Source organism: Natrix helvetica (genome assembly GCF_964273705.1).
Source record: "Natrix helvetica genome assembly, chromosome: Z".
Lineage (NCBI taxonomy): Eukaryota > Metazoa > Chordata > Lepidosauria > Squamata > Natricidae > Natrix > Natrix helvetica.
This window is the reverse complement of record NC_138554.1, coordinates 39,750,746-39,763,955: the sequence shown is the minus strand read 5'-3', so window position 1 is coordinate 39,763,955 and position 13,210 is coordinate 39,750,746. Positions and strand designations below refer to the sequence as shown.

Sequence of the window (13,210 nt, the reverse complement as noted above, 5' to 3'; positions counted from 1 at the left end):
GGACAAGATGTATGTTGAAGAAATCTAGCATGTTCAATTGAGGAATTGATGGTGAGGGTTTTAATATTTTCCTCTTAGAGATCTTAACCTGTCCTCTCTAACAACTCCCAGAATTCCCTGGAAAATAAGGTACATCTATTACATCAGTATTATGTATTCCTGATATACTTTTCCTGTTTATTCCTTCCCTTTGTTGTGTATTTTCTGAACTGAAATATCCACAAAATATCCACAACACTGAAATACTAAACGGCACTCCATTACAAATGTTTCAATTTTTGGGCTGACATTTTTCAATCAACAATTTATAAAAAAGACTGGTTGCAAAACTATTTGTAAGTTTAATATTTTAAAGCTTCCAGTTCAGAATTAAACATTAGATTGAATGCTCATTGAAATGAATAAATGTTTAGTCTCAAGAAAGAGACAAAGGAAAATTAATTTGCATTTAACCAATTGAATATTAAAGCCTGAATTTCTTCAGCTTTCTCTCACATAGGTAACATTTCCTCTTTATAATTATCATTATGCTCCTCATTTGCCAAAGGGGACAAACATTCTCCTTGTGAATTTTCCTTCCCTGATGGCCATTTTGAAGTATTGAGGATTCCCCCCCCCCCCAATTTATTGCCGAAACTGGGTGGTTACTTACAGATGGGCCAGGAGGTCCAACTCTTCCAGCAGCTCCAGGGAATCCAGTAGCACCCTATAAAAATGAAGAAATATTCCATTTTCAATTATTTTTTCCTACAAAAGAAGACTAGCACAGGTTTACTGAATATACCATGTTCCAGTGGATGCAATTGTTTAAAGGGGTTTTGCTCTGATTCACAAATGTGAAAGCTGGTGTGAAAAGCTCTCTCACATCTTTTAACACCTTGTCTGGATGCACCACTGTTTCTTGTTTAATGGAAAGGCTTTTATTTCTGACGCATTTCTGAACTGCTAATTGGGAATCCCAAATATATTAACCAAGTAAGAGTATATGACCTAGGAGGTGCTACTAATATCTGCTAGAATGTCCTAGGCAGGATCTAAAATAGGATTCTTTCACCATCATACATGGCATTAAGCTGGCCCGTGAGACTTTCTTAATAGGGCCATCATATTTATTTAATGTTATAGTTAAATATCGTATTTATCCAAGATTCAAGACCCTTTTAATAGGGTCGTCATATTTATTTAATAAGATATTTAAATATAATATTTCTTTAAGGTTCTGTCCCTTGGTTTCAGTCCCTTAGTCCCTTTCTGCTTAGTGTAAGTTAAAGGCTCTTAGAGAAAAGTTATCTGTTTTGTATTCTGTTCAGCACTTCATAGGTGCTGAAAGTTTTATTAATTTTCTAAATCAATTTAGGAAAATAAAATATCTGCAAGAAAATGATGCAAGCTCAGAGAGTACCAAGGACTCCTCCTTTCTAACCCTGAGCCACAAATATTCTCCTTTATTGTAGATTTAATTCTGCATTCTTTGAAAACAGGAACAATAATTTGAATCCTTAGTGAACTACCATTTCATAATATAGCATCTGATTTAATAATATGGGGGGGGGGACTCATACTCACAGGGGGACCAGCGTTTCCACGAGCACCTTTGGGGCCAGGAGCACCAATAGCACCCTGCAATCAATAGGGAGAGGTTAGCATGGAACTAAAGGCTGAGTGAAGGGGAAAACTTCATGGATGAGAGTGGGAAGCAGTAAAGGAGAACTTACAGCAGGGCCAGCAGGACCAGTAGCTCCAGCGGGACCAGGAGGACCAGCATCACCTTTAGCTCCAGCATCACCGGGTTCACCTTTAGCACCAGGTTGTCCATCAGTTCCCTATTGGAGTAGAAATAACAGAGGTGGTGAAGATCAGGGAGATGGGAACAGAGACACAGGTGATTCTATGAGATTTGATTTCTACCTTTTTGTGAATGTCCCAAATATAGCTAACTAAACCAATCATTGAACAAACGTTTAATTTCCTGTTAAAGAGAGGCACCTTGGCAATCAACTGCTTTGAAACTCATTGAATTTGGTACATAATGCATTTTGATGTGAAAAGTTTGTCCCCATATTCATTGTTTGTTTGGCATTCAATGCACAAACCAGAATCTGTGTCAGCTGCCTTGTGATTTATTACATTATTCCTTGTGGGGGGGGGGATGTGTTTGGTACTCATCGTTTTTGGTATTTATCCTGCCTCCTGGAACCAATTAGCAATGAGTACCAAGACACCATTGTATACAGTTTTCTGGATTTTCCATGGATGATCAACCAGGGAAAGGTAATGTAGAAGGCTAAGGATGGGGATTTGATAAGTTTTGAGAAATTTGCTTTTGCAGATTTATATCTCTGTTACTATAGGCAGAATTGTTGGTTAAACCTTTACATTTCAGTAACTAGCTCACTGAATGCTTGAAGAGCAATAATAATTTGTCTTTCCAATCACCCTCACAGAGTTGATAGAACAAAAAAAAATTTGAGATGCACAAATTAAAGAACTTGCAATGTTCTTGGGATCTCAATCGAACTGGTTCTATGACCACTCTTTTATAGTCCAAATAATTTGCTTCTGAAAAATATTGGTAACAGAAATTCAGCTGGACACAATGATTTACTTTCTGGACCTCTATTGGTTTCTGTGAGTTTCAAGGTGGTTCAGAGTATCAAATATTATTGGAGAAATCATTTGTATTCATTCATATTTATGAAACCACTGTAATTAGGTTACGGGTAAGGACAAATTGATTAGATCCCAACTCTGGAATTGATTAGTTCAACTTTTTTTTCCTACCAAAGGTCATTTGCTGGTAATCTATGGCTGTTTTCTGGTTCACTTACTATGTTCCTACAACAATATAACACAGTAAATTGATTACAGAGTTAATCCAGGGTCTTGGTTAATACCAGACCACACATTTATCTAATGGTCTGGATTCACATAATAAGCTAAACTACAGAAAACACCCAATCAAATCAAGTACTTATTGTGTTTAACATGTTGTGTAAATGTATCTGCTAGATTTCTAAGGTTAAGTATATTGTGTGAAGAAAGCTTTCACCTCATTACAGCAATAAGAGGATGCAAGCGTTTTAATGGGATTCCTGAGAAGCAGAAGAGATTTTCCATCATACTTACAGGGGGTCCAGCAAATCCAGCAGGGCCAGCGGGGCCAGGTTCACCACGGTCCCCCTGGGAAGGACAAGAAAAAGACAGGAAATGACATGATGAAAGAAAGAAATGCAAAGTTGAAAAGAAAAGATAAGAGCTATACAGCTATGTAAGAGCTGCATAAACAGCATTTCAAGACAAGTCATCTCAAGGCAAAAAACCCAAACAAACCTAGGAAGGTAAATTACTTACAGGAGCACCACGTGCACCAGTGGGGCCAGCAGGGCCGGAGGGACCACTTTCACCCTGGGGAAGAAGACAAAGAGAGAAGGTTAAGCACCAGACCTACCAGTAGCCTCCTATGCATTAAAATGTACTGTAAGAACAATTTCTTTTTGATAAGTCAGTCTTACACTAGGTACTATGGATAAAAATCACAAGTTGCTTCTTTTTCCAATCACATGAAATTTAAAATGAAATTTCATTTAAAATTAAAATTTAAAATGGACAAGATGCCTTCAGTTCTAACTAGTGATTCACTGAGTTTCAATACAAAAATATAGGTTTTCCATTATTTGTGACTATTAAACTGAAAGAATACAACAATGATTAATAGGTATCAAGAGAGAGATATGGGAGGTGGGAAAACTGGTCATGTCTTTTGAGTGGGTCGTTAAGTCAGATACTAGTCTTTGTTCATTTACAAGTATACTTCAAACTATTTTCATATTAAGTAAGTTGTTTTAAAATCTACATGAAATGACATTTTTCATCTAGGTATTTTGAATTCATTTAATTGTAAAATGGACTCATTATTTTAATGCATTTCTCATGAAAACATATGTTTATAAGCCAGGAAATGCATCATAAAATATGGAGAAGTGTAATATCCAAAGAATAAGTGAATTCTAGTCTCTGTATTAAAATGAAAGATGTACACTGGGTTAGTTTGCTTGAAATAAGTGAAAGCAATGCGTATCCCATTGATTTAGTTTCTAGCATTTGTAAAAAGCTATCCTTCAGATCAGATGTTATAACTAAAATTAAGCAGAGGATTTTTTTAAAGTCCACAAGTTGCTACAAAAAGTCTTTGAGGCAGTTTGTCCTAGATAAATATTTACACCTTCTCAATTATATCATTTTACTTTCTCTGATGCTTTCTAAAAAAAATGACAATCCAAGTTTGATCTGAAAATGGCAGCTGCTTCCTAATTCATGCACAAATCTGTGGAAATGCCAGCAAATGTTAAACATTAAATAAAATATATGGCATGGCTTCCAATAACCACAAATCAGTAGGAGTTTAAGAAGAACAAGTTGATGGAATATTTGCCTTGTCACCAGGAGAACCAGCTGGGCCAGGTGGGCCAATGGGTCCAGTCAATCCTCTAGGTCCATCTTTGCCAGGAGAACCATCAGTGCCTTTGGCACCTGGGTCACCCTAAAAAAGAGAAAAGACAAAATAAGACTATCAATATTGAAAAGATCAGAAAGGCGTAATGATTGGAAAGAATAATAGAGTTGGAAGGGACCTTGGAGGACTTGTACTCCAATCCTGCTCAAGCAGGAAACCTTGTACTATTTCAGATGGTTTCCAATGGTTGCCCAATCTCTTATTAAAACCTCCACTTCTGGAGGCAAGTCGTTCCATTGATTAATTGTTCTAACTGAGAGGAAATTCTCCTTAGTTCTAAGTTAATTGTCTCATTTATTATTTCCATCCATTGCTTCTTGTCCTACCTTCAGAGGCTTTGGAGACTGACCCCCTCTTCTTTGTGGCAGCCCTTCAAGTATTAGAGTACTGCTATAATGTCACCCCTAGTCCTTCTTTTCATTAAACTAGATATACCCAATTTCCCGCAACCGTTCTTCATATGTTTTAGCCTCCAGTCCCATAATCATCTTTGTTGTTATTCTCTGCACTCTTTCTTAACACCTTTTTCAATATTCATATATTTTGAAATCTTGAAATAAGAAGATTTCACATCAGGCTTGATGTTAGGAATTTTCTCGAATATATCTCAAAAGCTAAATATCAAAATCATGATTCTGGATTGCCCTCTTAAGTTTAACTTCTTATTACAAGGCCTCGGGCCAAGCTGGAAGACAACAATAGTCAATCAACCTTTTAATTTAGCTTGGACTGTATTCAGAAAAATATCTTAAAGCCAGTTAATGGAAGATAATATAAAATTAATTCTTCTTTGCCTTTTTGATTTTGCCAGCAGTTTATTTGTATGGTGGCATTAGAGAATGACCATAACTTATCGATAGATGAGAAACATGGGTGAAGACTGTAAATTCATCAACTGTCATACTTTGTCTAAAATAAAAATAAATCCCAATTCACAATGTTGGGCACTGATATCATTCAGATATTTCAATATGGTTCAGGACTCCCATCCAAAATTGTACTATACAGTCTAAATCAGACTGACCTGATGGACAGGTAGCGAATATCTATGTCAAGATTATCTCTAGGAACAAATCTTGAAGGAACTTAACCATGCATGATACATAGATGATATTTGGAAAGGAATGGATGTCCTTTGAAAAAACGCAGGATGCTTTTGCTTGTTCTCCACCTTTCTAAGCATAGTAAGATGATGGCTGCCATTTTGATGACAACAAAGTTCAACCGTCATGTACTTACTCTATCTCCCTTGGCACCAGGCAGACCAGCAGCACCACGTTCACCAGGCATACCCTGAAGGCCAGGAGGACCTTGACCACCAGGAGCTCCAGGAGCACCAGCATCACCCTAGAATTGAATAATCAAGGCAACAAGGAAGGCATTGATTAGGAATGGAACCATTTGAAAACCACAATGAAAGAGAGAGAGAGAAAAGAGGTGCCTATCTATTCTTTCCTTTAAAAAATCTTATATATATATATATATATATATATATATATATATATATATATATATATATATATATATATTGTATTTTCTGAATTCTATTTTTCACACATGTATCTAACACAATATTTAATTTTTCTGATCCTTACAAGGCATATTAAGGAAAAGTAAAAATGATATTGTTCTAGGAAAGCAACAGTGTAATGGATTTGGATATATAATCTATCATTCTGAATACCCAAGGGTAAAGTCTATTCATTTATCTTCAAGATAGCTTTTTCGTTTTAACATTTATTAATCTTTTACCTTAGCACCATCATTACCAGGAGCACCATTGGCACCACGGGGTCCAGAAGGACCTGCAGGACCTTGGGCACCACGTTCACCAGGGAAACCTCTCTCGCCCTAGATGAAATAAAGAGTGAGTTGATTACACATTGTTTATGGAAGCATTGTTGGACAAGTGAAGACAAATAAGAACCTAGGGAGAAGATCTTTACTTACTCTTGCACCAGAAGGACCAGGAGCACCGATATCACCAGGGACACCCTGTCAGAGTAGAGAGAAACAGATATTGTTAAAAGATATAGCCATTGAGAATGCATGCAGCTAATGAACTTAATTTGACATGGGGGTGGACAGGGGGAATGCAGCTCAGCAAGAATTGGATTGTTCACACTCATGTCTGAAGGCAGGATTATATTTTTTGCTTCTTTCAATTATGAAGTTCTAGAGAACTTTAAATAGAAGAGTAGGTATGAGAAGGTAGGTTTTTTTTTCTAGTGGAAATAAGAACTCTTAAGACAAAGATACACCGTAGAAGAAATATTTATCTTCTTCCATGAACAAGAGATTGTTTCCTTCAAAATGTTTTATTTGGAATATAAATATTTCTCTGGCTAAATTCTAAAGGTGGCTTTCCTAAACTGCTAATTTCTTTTTCAGAAAAATAGAAAAAAATAATTGAACCCTGTATTGTTCTGCTGCCATATTGATGGTGCACTAGTCAAAAATGAAATTCTCCAGAAACTTTATTGTTTAATTCAAGTCTCAATGCTACTGAAATATTCAGAAAAAGTTATATGTGTTATGTATTAATCTGCATTTGAAATTATTACCATGCCACATAGCAATAGAATAGGCTCATTGTCTTATAATAGGCTCATAATCTCAGAAATACTCTTACATCTTAAATTTGAAAGATGTAGTTCCAAATTACAGTAATACATCTCTAGTATATAATTATCAAGTGCCCCTAAAAAGTGATAATAATGGTTATTATCAATGTCCCTCACTGGATGAAAGAGAGTCCACCATCTTCCAGGATAGTTTGTTCCAAATCTTGGAAAGCTACTAAAAGTCTTTTTTCCCCTTTCAAAGTATTTTTAAGTGACTTGGTCAATCAAATAACTGTTTCGTCAAAAGAATATGAAATCGTAAACTGGTCATAATAATGCCCTTAAGAGAAAGTAAATCTATACCTACTAAAGTTATCTACAACTACTAAAAGAGTTTAGGAACTGGGAATTATAAAACAGAAAAATATGGGCCTGATTTTCCATATGCCAGTAGATGCTTTTCAGTTGTTGGATGGTGTATGCATCTATTTAAAAAAGAAATAGACAAAAAGTCCCAATGGGGAAAATGGCAGACATTATTAATGTGCAAAGTTAGGTTATTCTGGAGAGTATTTGTGCTGAGTTCAGACTCCATACTAGCCTGTTCCAAAGTCTGCAACTCAAGGGTCCTAATTTAGTTTGTCCCTGCTTCAAATCATGTACAGGCCCCACAATTCCTTCTTAACACTTCTGCACAAAGGAACACATTACATACTTGTTCACCAGGCTTTCCAGATTCACCAGGGGCACCAGAGGGACCAGGAAGACCCTAAAAACAAAAGTCAGAAGTGAAGAAAATATTAGCTTTGATAGGACTGGATAAGCCTGACAATCAAATACAGCTTATTAAACAGGCTAACTTCAAAAGGTTTACGTCACTAGTACCACTAGTACCTCATGGATTTTACATGCTTCTATTTTACAGCAGTGTTTTTCAACTTGGCAGCTTTAAGACCTGTGGATTTTAATTCCCAGAATTCTCCAGCTAGCTGAAAACACAGTTTCAGTTTTCTTACAGGCCTTATGGCTTGTACTCAATAAAAACCATATATACTGAGTCTTTTAGTTCTGTTCTCCCGAGCAAATAAATGTACATCATTTGAACATTCAAAAGAAATAAAAAGTAATGGTATTAAATATTTAACTGGTGTCTATCATTCCTATCTATTTATCTATCTATCATCTATCTATCTATCTATCTATCTATCTATCTATCTATCTATCTATCTATCTATCATCTTTGTAGAGAGAGAATATACAGATTTGTTTTTTGAAGTAGTCCTGCTCACCTGGAAGCCAGGAGCACCAGATGGACCTTGTTCACCTCTTTCACCAGCAGGACCCTGTAATGAAAAGGTAGGAAAATTCAAACCTTGACAGAATCCAAAAGGGGATAAATATTCATAAGACCGAGGGAGGAAAAATCAAATCCATACTTACAGCTGGGCCTGGAGGACCTTGGGCACCAGCATCGCCGTCTTTGCCAGGAGCACCCTGAGAGGAACCAAGGAGGAGTAAGCACAGGGAGAAGCAGAGCCCAATGTTTTTAAAATAAATGTGGCATAAGAATTCTGTTGATTGAAAACCTTCCCACCAAATGCCTTCCCACCTACCACGTGATCAGATAATTTATCTCTGTAAACATATCCCCTGCATTCTCTCTATCGTTATGTGTGTGTGTGTGCATGAACTCTAGTTCATTGAGATAGGGGGAAAGTAGCAGCACACACAGATTGCTCTAATGCAACATTTATGTATATATGTATCTGTGTATGAGCGAACATAGGTACGTATGTATTCGGTATATTTATTTGAAAGATATGTATAGCCTCCCAGTTCTATAAAACAACTCTCGGTAACTATGTATTACCAGCAATTATGTAAACTAATTCTTGTATATATGTCCATCCAAATCACTGAAGTGAATAATAGAGGGCGAGGAACAAAATACTTACACCAGCCCCAGTGGCTCCGGGAGCACCTCTCTCACCAGGTTTGCCAGGTTCACCCTAGAAGAGGATGGGGGTAGGGGGGTAGGGGAAGAATAGATAGAGAATGGGAGTTATTTCAGGGAGAGAGTCAATAATTTCCATTTCATTCTTCAGTATCTCTCCATGCTATGGCAAATCTAGGATGCCCAGGTTCAATTTGTATTATATAAGCATGGTCTTATACATATTTGAAAGGCAGTTGAATGTCTTTCACACAATCATAGTATGTGGGGATGACCTTGGGATACAATGGAAAGAGTCACAGCTTAGACAATGGTCAGATAAGAGACAACTGAGTTCACAGAAGGAATGGGAGATGGCAAAAATATCAGAAGGGACCTTCTGTAGTTTCTTGGACTATTAAGGTGAGGGGAGGAAACCTGCAAAATTCCATTACTGTAACCTTACAGTAAAGATAGAACAAGTAGTTCTAGATGTGTTACTTCTCTGAATTACCTAAAAGGACTGACTCAAGCAGCATATTTTATTATACAGAAAATCTCAGTATCTCTAGTATTCCATTTTCATTTGGAAAAAACAACCTATTTTGCCAACAATTTCCTCTCTTCAATTCACAGTCTAGAGTGATTTTCACAACCAACCAAAGCCAAATGCCTCTTGAAACAATCTATTTCAAGTGTATTCAAGTGCAGTTAATGCTTCTGCTCTCCATAAATCTATTTATACTTCAGTTAGTTGGTTGCTGAACATAAAGTTGTAATCATTAAAAACAACAACCATGAAGGCCTCTCAGGAAATTGATTAAACAGGAGGTTCTGATAATGACAGGAAGATCATGAAGAAAACCCATCTATGTGATCACTAATAATTGAGGATGACCTGATGACACATAATCAATAGTGGTAGATTGGTTCAATAGTGTCAATATAGCATATACATGTGGATTATTCCTGAAATCAATTTTGAAATGAAATTGACTCTCATAGTAACGATCTGTAAAATATTCATATTGAATGAACCAGGAAGTAAGAAATTAGAGGTGCAAATAGAGGGAGCTATAATATAGCAGCCACCTGCTGCCCTTATTTCAGAAGTAGCCTTGCAGGTATTCTTTTGCTCCTTGAAGAAGAATTAAAAGCAGCTGTTCTGGTGTCATCATTTTTTCATGGACTGAGTGCTAAATAAGGTGGTCATTTGTGGAAGAGAAGTAGGCTCTTGTACGTGTCTCACCCATAAAACATGTCATTCAGGAAGTAAATGTGGAGTGTTACTTACAGCAGAGCCTTTAGGTCCAGGGAATCCCATCACACCAGCTTGACCTCTTGCACCAGGTGGACCTGCAGGTCCAGGGCGACCATCTTGACCAGCAGGGCCCTATAAGTGAAAGGAAACAATAAGCCCATTTAAAAAAATATTTTTTGTTGTTCTATTGCAAAATAAAGGGGCAATCCCAGTAAGCTCTCTCAACACTTACAGCAGGTCCAGTCTTGCCATCAGCACCAGGACTACCAGGGCTACCAGTCAGACCCTAGAAAAGAAAACAAAGGGAGAAAATGTGTGAATGGGAAAGATGGTGTGATGGGATGTAATGAGGAGATGGATCCCTAAGGGGGAGGGGCTGCCTTCCAGAGGAACAAGACTTAACTCCGCCCATATATCATGTGTGAAAGAAAGAGGGTGAAGACAGGTCCTCCCTAATAGTTCACGAAGTATATTATGGATGCAAATAGTAGGATTTTCAGTTTGGTTAAGGTTTAGTCTATAGGAACGAAACAATAGAGAAATCCTTTCACTGCTGTTTCATGGCTAATTATTTTACAGACTTCATTTTCCTCCCCGCCCCCCAAACCATCAAAGTCTCATTGGAAAAATACATTCATATCATAATGCTAAATGGCCAGTGCAATCATGATTATATCAAACACCAATCCAAAATGAACCAATATTTCTGGATTAGCGTTGCCTTCATTGTGATGAGTGAAAATATTTGCTCCAGTTCACATATGCTCAGAAACGTAACTAAAATAGAGCAATAAAATCACTGCAAGGAACTTAATTCCTTTTAACCTATTCCTATTTATTTCTCTGCTTCATTATCCTATGAGTGAAATGAGATATGAGTGAGCTACTAATTCACTTAGTTGGGGGAAGTGGATTACTTAAGATCCCTGATTACTTTGCATATGGTGAGATCCCTGATTACTCTTGATGACAGTGTTTAATTCACTGTTGTAGAGCTTCAATGCTGCACAGAGGTGGGCAGGGGTGGTAGAATGTGCCTCATTCCCCACTGTCTAGGAGCCAATGGGAAGTATGAGAATATTTCCCATTTGCTTCCCTCTTCTGACCAAAGCTTGCTATTCGCTTACCTTGGCTCCAGGAAGACCAGGCTCACCAGTCCGTCCAGATTCACCAGTAGATCCTTTAGGTCCAGCAGGGCCAGGAGCTCCACGTTCACCAGGGGGGCCCTGAAAAAAGAAAAGGCATCAAGAAAAGCTACTAAGAGCAGGTAAATCCTAGCTTTTCATTTCTCCTCAGTTTAAGAGGCCTCTGTGTGATTAAGACTATGAAGAGTGTATTTAAGAAGGAAAGGATATGTCTGGTATGGCAATGGGTGGCTTTGGCTGCAGGCATTATACATATTCATGAAAACAGGTTCTGAGAGACCTCAAGACTATACAAAATCCCAAGCTCCACAACTTGAGCAGCCTGTAATTTTAGCAAACAAACATGCATATGTTTGAAGTCCCCCACTTGACATGTACTTAGGGAATTCTAATGTGAGTGAGGGACAAAACATGAGACAGAAGAAAGCAATATGGGCAGGGAGGAGAAAGCATGAAAGAAATGAAAAGAGAGATTGAAACTCCCTTCCAGGCAAGATCTGTCTATTAGAAAAAAAAGCACAAATGTACGGGAGAATAGGGACCTTGTTTACAATATTCTCTGGTGCCCAGATAGATAGCAGAGTGTCCAGGATTATTAGAGAAGAACTAGTGTGAAAGCAGGTGCTAGTAGTCCTACTAAATACAAGGACCATGAAGATTTGCAAAATGGGCTCTAATACCATTCATAAGAATAAAGTTTCCTACATTTTGTTAAGTGAGGTTGGCCACATCCCTACTGAATTCCCCCAAAACCTGATTATGCCATCAGATCTGGGGGCCTGAGGGAATTGGTGAGGTACTAAAGTGACTCCTTTGTTATTAGCATCTGATGTTCTCTCTTAGCCTTGTGCTTTTTATTCTAAACATTTTTTAAAAAATAATTGTCTTTTATATATATATTAACTTTTTACCATCTTCTTCCATGCCATCCAGAGTCACTTTTTTGTGAGATGGATAACCCTGTAATTCTGGGGGGGAAACTAGCCAGCTCTCTTACTCTTATAAATCCTCATAGCACTATTCAACTCCTTCATACAAAATTCAAAGGCTATAAAAAGAATGTGGCAAGGAAGACTTTCATCCCATCCCCACCCACCCTGTTTCCTAGGCAATAAGAACCCTAGATGTCTGAGTTTCTGTATGCCTTTGAACATGATCTTGAGCAAATTGCCTCAATAATGAGAGTAACATGGAGCAGGCACAATTGTGGATACTTATATATTGGTACTTCTAAAAAAAATATTGTTTTAGATGTGACTCCTCTTTTGCTAGCCTATAAAAAGTTTGGAAGGCAGGTCAAAAATAATCAAAGGTTGTATTTTGATAATCAGAAGTCAGCTCTAAACATAGAAGAATACGCAAACATTAAGAAAGGTAGATGATGATAGATGATAGATAGATAGATGGATAGCTGATAGATAGATAAAAATATGAGTCTCCTATGGATAGCCCATAGGAGATCAAGGGACTATTTAGTCATATATTACCCACATGACACAAAACCCACCTTGGGACCAGCAATGCCATCAGAACCAGGGAAACCACGGCTTCCAGGAGCACCCTGTGACAAAGGATTAAGAATATTATTATTGCTTATTGATTAAAAAAACCCAGTATTGTTACCAAATAACCTACAAAGAGGTCTGTCCTCTCAAAATGCCAATATGAAGTCATTTGTTTTTCTGTGACTGGAAAAAGACAATCGCAACATTCTGCTAGAAAGAATGAAAAGCTAAAAGCCAGAATTAAATGCCAACTTCAGATTCAGGATGATATCCTTTTCTCAAGAATTAT

The 13,210-nt window shown here is 37.4% G+C and overlaps 1 protein-coding gene across 1 annotated transcript in view; it reads right to left on the bottom strand.

Annotated features, from left to right (window-relative positions):
• The window catches only part of COL1A1 (collagen type I alpha 1 chain), a 38,940-nt gene that overhangs the window by 11,299 nt on the left and 14,431 nt on the right, over nucleotides 1-13,210 (bottom strand). The window contains exons 21-37 of the mRNA XM_081969713.1: nucleotides 12,924-12,977; nucleotides 11,399-11,497; nucleotides 10,504-10,557; nucleotides 10,305-10,403; nucleotides 9,033-9,086; nucleotides 8,518-8,571; nucleotides 8,367-8,420; nucleotides 7,793-7,846; nucleotides 6,464-6,508; nucleotides 6,266-6,364; nucleotides 5,753-5,860; nucleotides 4,433-4,540; nucleotides 3,352-3,405; nucleotides 3,127-3,180; nucleotides 1,716-1,823; nucleotides 1,567-1,620; nucleotides 653-706 (exon numbers count right to left, since the gene is read on the bottom strand). Of these exons, the coding sequence (XP_081825839.1) occupies nucleotides 653-706; nucleotides 1,567-1,620; nucleotides 1,716-1,823; nucleotides 3,127-3,180; nucleotides 3,352-3,405; nucleotides 4,433-4,540; nucleotides 5,753-5,860; nucleotides 6,266-6,364; nucleotides 6,464-6,508; nucleotides 7,793-7,846; nucleotides 8,367-8,420; nucleotides 8,518-8,571; nucleotides 9,033-9,086; nucleotides 10,305-10,403; nucleotides 10,504-10,557; nucleotides 11,399-11,497; nucleotides 12,924-12,977 (1,206 nt within the window). The remainder of the gene's footprint in view (nucleotides 1-652; nucleotides 707-1,566; nucleotides 1,621-1,715; nucleotides 1,824-3,126; nucleotides 3,181-3,351; nucleotides 3,406-4,432; nucleotides 4,541-5,752; nucleotides 5,861-6,265; nucleotides 6,365-6,463; nucleotides 6,509-7,792; nucleotides 7,847-8,366; nucleotides 8,421-8,517; nucleotides 8,572-9,032; nucleotides 9,087-10,304; nucleotides 10,404-10,503; nucleotides 10,558-11,398; nucleotides 11,498-12,923; nucleotides 12,978-13,210) is intronic.